General features: G+C 45.5%; 1 protein-coding gene and 1 long non-coding RNA gene across 2 annotated transcripts; one reads left to right on the top strand and one right to left on the bottom strand.

Moving 5' to 3' along the window:
- Positions 1 to 508: 508 nt before the first annotated feature.
- On the bottom strand, positions 509 to 2,573 carry LOC130857556 (cytochrome c oxidase subunit 5B, mitochondrial). Its single transcript, XM_057743312.1, has 4 exons — positions 2,387 to 2,573; positions 1,754 to 1,827; positions 1,281 to 1,380; positions 509 to 708 (listed from the first exon to the last, which is right to left on the bottom strand). The coding sequence occupies exons 1-4, from the start codon at positions 2,487 to 2,489 to the stop codon at positions 596 to 598; spliced, it is 390 nt and encodes a 129-aa protein (XP_057599295.1). The 5' UTR covers positions 2,490 to 2,573; the 3' UTR covers positions 509 to 595.
- A 74-nt stretch (positions 2,574 to 2,647) lies between these two features.
- Positions 2,648 to 4,841, top strand: LOC130857557 (uncharacterized). The gene is made up of 3 exons (XR_009054847.1): positions 2,648 to 3,113; positions 3,684 to 3,811; positions 4,478 to 4,841. It is a non-coding gene; the product is annotated as an uncharacterized LOC130857557 (long non-coding RNA).
- Positions 4,842 to 7,197: the final 2,356 nt, after the last annotated feature.

Below are 7,197 nucleotides of genomic sequence, written 5' to 3'. Positions count from 1 at the left end.
ACCTGTTGTTTTCTCCTTGCAGTTTATTTGAAGAAACTGGTTGCTGGTTTCTGGAATTGTCCCATATTCTAGATTTTGCTGATGGCTTCCCAATGTATTATGCTTTGAACCTAGGTCCCTTAAGACTTCAAAGCCAAAACTCTCCCCACAAGGCCACTCTGTTACTTTACAATAATGTGAGGACCTACCACCTTCCAGGCTCTTTTTATATATATTACTCCTAACACCTCACAAGGTATTTAACTTTTTTTTTTAAAGATGCAACCCACCCTCAGAGAACAGGCCCCCACTGAGAAAGCTGGATGATGGAGCCAATATTATAAGTCCAGTCAGCCTGACTCCACAGCCCATTTTTCCCATGCCAGCTGGTCACTATCACTGCATTAGGGGACTGGCAATCTCAGTGTACAAAAGCAAGTGGATGGCAAGCTAATATTAACAGACAGCCATTCTGGACATAATTATCCATACCTTCCCCAAAACACAGGAAAGAAATAAGATCAGCCAATTATAGGAGGAGGAGCCAATGTAATGGCTACTCTTTATTGGAAAGAAGAAACTTTACACCACATTCTGAGTGAGTTAGTGCAGGGCCTCAGTGGGCCAGCTGGTGGGGCACCAGCTTGTAATGGGTTCCACAGCTAGGGCATCGCTGGGCCTCGCCTTTGTGCAGCCAGAACCAGATGACAGTACTATTGTCTTCTTCACCTAAAAGAAAAAAGGTGGTTGAAGGCCATCCAGCCTAAAAGGGGTACTTTCAACATTAACCTCTTTTCAACACCTCTGAGACACAAATAAAGCTATCGTTGACACCTTAAGAGATCAGTTCAAGCTCTCTCCCATTTTTCAGATGAAGAAACTGAGGCCAAGTTTACCTATGAGTAAACTGACCTCATATCAGAGTCACCATAGGTTCTCACAATTCCCTGCCTATGTTGAATCCCAAAGCTGGGTCCATTCTGGTATGTATACCTAATGTTTAACATGGTGCCTGGCAAAGAGAAAGTACAATAAATATTTTCTAGACAAATACTCCTTCGTGCCACCTCTCCAATGAGCCAGTATTATTGATGTTCCAGGCCTTTTTACGCTAAGGATGACCTACTTGGGCAGAGAGGCCTGAGGGCTAAGACCCTTAGAACAACTTATTTACACACACATCTTCTTTACACACACACACTCACAACAGATGTGAAGCAGCTGACAGACATCCTGCATATTAAACAAAAATTAAACAAATATTAAACAAACGGGTAAGAAAACAGCAGTGAGATACTTACAGATGCAGCCCACTATCCGCTTGTTGGTGATGGAGGGGACTAAATTAGGGTCTTCCTTGGTACCTGAGGCTGCCTTTGGGGCAAGTATATTGTACGGGTCCTAAAAAAACAAAATAAAGGGTCCATTATGCCAAATGATCCCTACCCTCTAGGGCAGGGATCCCCAACCCCCGGAATCTAATGCCTGATGACCTGAGGTGGAGCCGATGTAATAATAATAGAAATAAAGCACACGATAAATGTAATGCGCTTGAATCATCCTGAAACCATCCCCGCCTTCACCTGTTCTGTGGAAAACTGTCTTCCACAAAACCGGTCCCTGGTGCCAAAAAGATTGGGGTCTGCTGCTCTAAGGCTAGCGGTACTGTTCCCACAAGCTACGTTTCCCGGATGGAAGGCTCCCAGGGAGGAGGCTGCTCTAATCCCACCCAAGACCACGAGCTCCCGAGAAGACACAGAAAGCTTCTCCTCACCAGTCCCTTGCGTGCAGCCAGCATGACCTCCCTCTCCAGCCCAGTCGCCTGCTCATCATCAGTAGGAACACCACCTAAAGAAATACACATAAATTATGACGTCCTCTGAAACGATCAAGAAGGAAAATACACATACGGAAATTTTTACATACGGTTTTAGTGGGCCCCCAGGCTCTTAGGGGCTACCCATACCCACTGTCCCCTAAGGACCAGAGTCACGATACCCAAAGGTGGAACGCGGGGTGATCTTTTCTTCCTTCAACCATGGAAGCCTACTGGGCCTATTTTTCGACACCTTTTTTCTAAAACCTGGTCAACCAGAGTCCTAGGGGAATGCATCGAACTTGAGGCGGGCGGAGGCCTGAAGGACGGCTTGGCCCCTCCACGTCCCGGTTGCAACCCCTGCCCACCAAGGTCACCCGGCGTCTCCGTTTAGGATTTTTGCGCAGAGAGGTCAGTTTGGTGGTCAGTAGCAGCGGCGGCGAACGGGGAGGCGCCCGCAGATTCTGAGGTCCTCGGGTCCGTGGGGCGGTCACCGGGGCTCTGAGGAGCTGAACGGCCTGCACCTACCCCCACCTGTGCTGCCTTAACACCACCCCGGGAGGGCAACGGCGCGCCCGGCAGGCCAAGTACCTCCAGACGCCATAGAGCGCACCACGGAGACTCCATTGGGACCGCGGGCCCTCAGGGCCTGCGCGGCTAAAGCTCCAGCTCCGCGGAGTAACCTTGAAGCCATCACGCCCGCAACAAACACCAGCACTTCCGGGAGCAGGCTCCTGAGGCAGAAAGGACTTCCGGGGGAGGGCTTCTTTCCCCTCCGTGTCCTCCTTCCGCTTCCTTCCGTTCCCACAGCCGGCCTATTCACGTGACTCTCCGGAGGCGGGGCCGCGGGAAGGCTGCGCATGCGCAGCTCTTCTTCACTGCCTTGGCTGTGTACCCGATAAGGTTTGGAGGTGGTCGCAGTGTCAATCGTAGGCTTCTGGCGGGCCTGCCGTTTACTGACGCTGTGATTGGATACAGCTCGGTTTGCGTCTGTGGGACTCGGTGTCCTCGTCCGTGGAATGGGTCAACCACACTGGATTTCCTGTGCTTCTTGCATGAATAGCTGTGCTAAGGCAACGTGAAGGCTGCTGATGGAAAACATGAAGCCAGTGCCTGTCAGGATACCTGCTGCACACCAAACGGTCCAGATTTACGAGTGGGCTGGTTCTCCTGGCAGTGCGTGAGCCACTGCGAACCTGTGACCCAGCCTTGAGAACTTAGGCAGAACCTGCCCGCATTCCCAGCATCAGTTTCCTGTTACAGTGGTTTTGAGGTGATGACGTCCAGGCCTGAGGCCAGGCTGGGGAGAAGGAGAAAGGTAGGGCCAGATTGTGGGCCCCTCCCAGGACCAGGGACCTTGGTGATGTGGGATAAAGCGGTGACGATACTGGGAGGCCGTTAACTAATAAGAGATGAAGGGAGGGGAAGCGGAAAGCTGAGTTGATAATGGAAAATGGAGTCCCAGAATGTACTGGAACCGGAGTTCTCTGTTTAAAACTGAAAACATCTTCCACAGCTCTCCCATTGCCCACGAGCTAAGGTGTGCAAGTTTCTTAGGCTGGGCTTTGTGAACACTGCCCTCCATGGGCTCCTAGGCCCTAGTTCCCATTGTCAGTATGGCCCTTTCACAGTCTGGCTGCAGGCAGTATCTGTTTCCCTACCCGATAGAAAACCCCTTCAGAGCAGGAATTATGCTCTCTTCACCTTTGAATTCTCAGTGCCTTGCAGAGGCCCGGCGTATAATAGGATCATGTAAATTTCCGTACATTTATTTCTTGCAGAGAATATACAGAATCAGTTTTGTAGGGCTTCTCCTGGCCCAGTGAGGTCAATTTGAGGTAAATCGGGGAGGGTTGAAGTCCCAGGTGTTCCCACCTGTCCTGTGCAGGTTGTATTTTCAAAAGGACATGGTGGAGCACTCTTTCACATGAGCACAGCTGGTCTTCGTGGGTGTCCCCCCCATCAAGAAAGAAAAAATCATCTCTAAGGCCAAAGATGTCTTGATCCTCTTTAAAGGTGGGTTTTGCTTTGAATGGCTTCCACTGTTACTCCCTTCTCCCTTACCTCCAACTGCACCTCTTCCAAATTAAATTGGAAAACAATTCCCGTAAATCCTAGGAATGTTCCCCAAGAATCTATAGTTGATTTGTACCTCTGGTTAGATCGTTAATGCTGAGGATGGGGGGAGAAGCATTGACCTGGAAAACACATGTTCTGGAATGGAACCCCACCAGCCAACTCAGCCAGTCACTTTTTGTTTGGGTCATCATTTCCTCATCAGTAGAACTATGATTAGACTTGATTAGTATTTCCCAAAGTGTATTCCATGGACTCCTGGTCCCAGGAGATGCTCTCAGTAAAGAGGACTTGGTCAAGATAGGGAAGTTCTGCATTTGATAACCACCCTTTTGGAGATGAACACACTAGCATTTTAAAGACTCTGATTAGGTCTGCAGCAGAGAATGCTGTTTAATTTTCCCGTCTTAATTGACCACTCTTTGCCAAGAACCACCTGCTAACCCAGCTCTCAGCAGACCAGGGAGAAATTCCGTTCTGATGTGGTATGGTTCCCTCCTGCCTGGCCATAAGATGGTTTATTCCAGGCTATAAAATGGAAATAGGGTTGAGGCTTGTTTCTCACTCTCACAGTAGGCTTGCCTAATCATAGGATGTTTTTTGCAGGTCCTTGTTCAGCTCACAAAAACCCTGGGATTTTTCAGTCTAAGCCGGTGAGCTCCAGGGTCAGGGTCAGGCCCCAGGGCATCCCCATTCATCCTCTGCTGCCTCCAGCTCTCACCACCCTCTACTTACCCCCTACCTCCAAGTGTCTCCTTGAGAAACAGTATGGCTTGGAAAACGGACTCCCACTCCTTCCTACTCCACCATCTTTGTCAAAACAATAAACTTTTATTGAGTATTACTTTTTACTTTTATAGCATAATTCTTAGTGGTCAGAATAAACGGTCATTGTAATGAGTCAAACAACGTACATGTTTAAGGAAAAAGTTGATTAACAGTTTCATGTTTATCCTTTTTTCCTTTCTCTATGCCAGGCTTTCTCAGCTTTAATGCTGTTGACATTTTGGACTGGAAAATTCTTTGCAGGGTGTTGGTGGGGGAGGTGCTTTCCTGTGTGCATCACAGGATGTTCAGCATCTATGCCATTAGCACTCCCCAGTGGCGACAGCCAAAAATATCTTCAGCCATTACCATATGTCCTCTGGAGGGCAAAGTTGCCTCTGATTGAGAATCACTACTCCATGCTTCTGTAGCCATATTCAACAAATGCACATATTGTGATATTTCTTTAAAATATACAGAAATGTAAATGAATGTAAAATAGAAAAATATATCACTACTGTACAAATTATGAGTAAGTTGCTTTTTTAACTTAAAGAATATTTTGTGGACAACACAAATCAATACATAGAGATGTAACTCATTTTATGTGATTGCTGCATAATATTCCCGCTGTGAAAGTACTGCCTGTGAATTTACCTAATCATTTTCCCCTCAATGAATATTCAGTTGGTTTCTAGTTTTTTGCCTCTCAAACAATGCTGCCCTGCACATCTGTAGTACATATAACCTTATATTCTGGAGCCTTCATTTCTGAGGAATAGGGTCAAAGGATGTGTACATCAAACAAAACAATACTGCCAAAAAACAAAAAAAAAATTTATTGCAAAATGTATTATAAAAAATAGTGCAAAAATTTCTGTACAGGGTAACAAATCTATGTACCTTCCAACAGAGTCAAGAGAGCTTTTTTTTTTTTTTTTTTTTTTGTAGCTACACCGCACGGTATGCAGTGTGCCCCCTGCAATGGAAGTGTGGAGTGTTAACCACTGGACTGCCAGGGAAGTCCCCAAGGGCCAAGAGAGCTTTGATAGTGTCTGTAAAGCTTTTTTCTTTTTTAAAGAAAGCTCTGAAGAAAATATGGCAAAATATTAATAACTTAAAAATCTCCATGGTAATTTAAAAAAAAAATTCTGCCAGACTTTTCCCAAAAGTTTGGAGCAGTTCATGCTCCCACCGACAGGACATGTGAGTGCCAGTTCCCACCTCCACATGTGAGGGTTACCAGCCTTTTGCCAAGTCTGCCCACTGATGGATGGAAAATGAGATGCTGTTGGAGTATGCATTTCAGTTCCCTGAACTCTAAGGCAGCTGGGCTTCTTTTCATAAGTTTATTGACTCTTTGCATTTCCTTGGCTATAAACTGCTGGGTTGGGTTTTATTTTCTTTAAAATGGACATAGCACCTACCTCTGGAGCTGTTTGGTTATTTTTTAAATTATTATTTATTTATTTGGTTGTATGGGGTCTTAGTTGTAGCATGCATGTGGGATCTAGTTCCCTGACCAGGGATTGTACCTGGACCCCCTGCACTGGGAGTGCAGTCTTACGCGCTGTGCCACCAGGGAAGTCCCTCTGGAGCCGTTTTGAGGATTAAATGAGTTAACACAAAGTGCTCAGAACCATGCCTAACACATTGTAAGCGCTCAGTTCATGCTGGCTTAAAAACTGTCTATTTCAGAACTACCATATGCCCCAGCAATTCCACTCCTAGAATTTTATATTAGAAAAAAACAAAAACACTAATTCAAAAAGAGATAACGCACCCCAATGTTCATAGCAGCATTATTTACAATTGCCAAAATATGTAAGCAGCCTAAGTGTCCATCAACAAATGAATGCTGAAGATGTGGTCCAGTGTGTGTGTGTGTGTACACAATAGAATATGACTCAGCCATAAAAAAGAATGAAATTTTGCCACTTGCAGCAACAGGGGTGGATGGACTTGGAGGGCATAATGCTAAGTGAAATAAGTCAGACAGAGAAAGACAAATACTGTATGATATCACTTATATGTGGAATCCAAAAAATACAACAAACTAATGGATATAACAAAAAAGAAGCAGACTCACAGATATACAGAACACACTAGTGATTACCAGTGAGGAGGGGGAAGGAGGGAGGGGCAAGATGGGGGGAAGGGATTAAGAGGTACAAGCTATTATATTTATACATAATAACATGTAAGGATATATTATACAACACGGGGAATATAGCCAATATTTTATAATAACTCTAAATTATTTAAAAATTGTGAATTACTGTATTGTACACCAGTAACTTACATTGTACAGCAACTATACTTCAATAAAAAAATTTTAATCATTAATCAGTATTTGTTAGAAAACTATCTATTCAGTATAGTCATAGTTGCTTGTATGTACCTAAAGGAATTCTGGAAGGATACCCAGGAACTGGATACAAGTCCCTGTTGGGGGAAGGGGGATTGGTGGGGGAGGGAACTGGGCCCCTGAAGACAGGGGTGGGGTGAAACTGTTCACTGCAGACCTCTTACACCATTTGGGGGTCTTGTTTTTTTAACTG

This window comes from Hippopotamus amphibius, chromosome 7 (genome assembly GCF_030028045.1).
Source record: "Hippopotamus amphibius kiboko isolate mHipAmp2 chromosome 7, mHipAmp2.hap2, whole genome shotgun sequence".
Classification (NCBI taxonomy): Eukaryota; Metazoa; Chordata; class Mammalia; order Artiodactyla; family Hippopotamidae; genus Hippopotamus; species Hippopotamus amphibius.
The sequence above is the reverse complement of the archived record's forward strand: the minus strand, read 5'-3'. Positions and strand labels throughout refer to the sequence as shown.

What these genes read in the sequence shown, in the direction of transcription:
- LOC130857556 (XM_057743312.1), bottom strand. Translation starts at nt 2,489, where the DNA reads ATGGCTTCAAGGTTACTCCGCGGAGCTGGAGCTTTAGCCGCGCAGGCC. An exon ending in GCGCTCTATGGCGTCTGGAG is followed by an intron (nt 1,828 to 2,386) that starts GTACTTGGCCTG and finishes GTATTTCTTTAG; the next exon opens with GTGGTGTTCCTACTGATGAT. An exon ending in GCGGATAGTGGGCTGCATCT is followed by an intron (nt 709 to 1,280) that starts GTAAGTATCTCA and finishes TTTTTCTTTTAG; the next exon opens with GTGAAGAAGACAATAGTACT.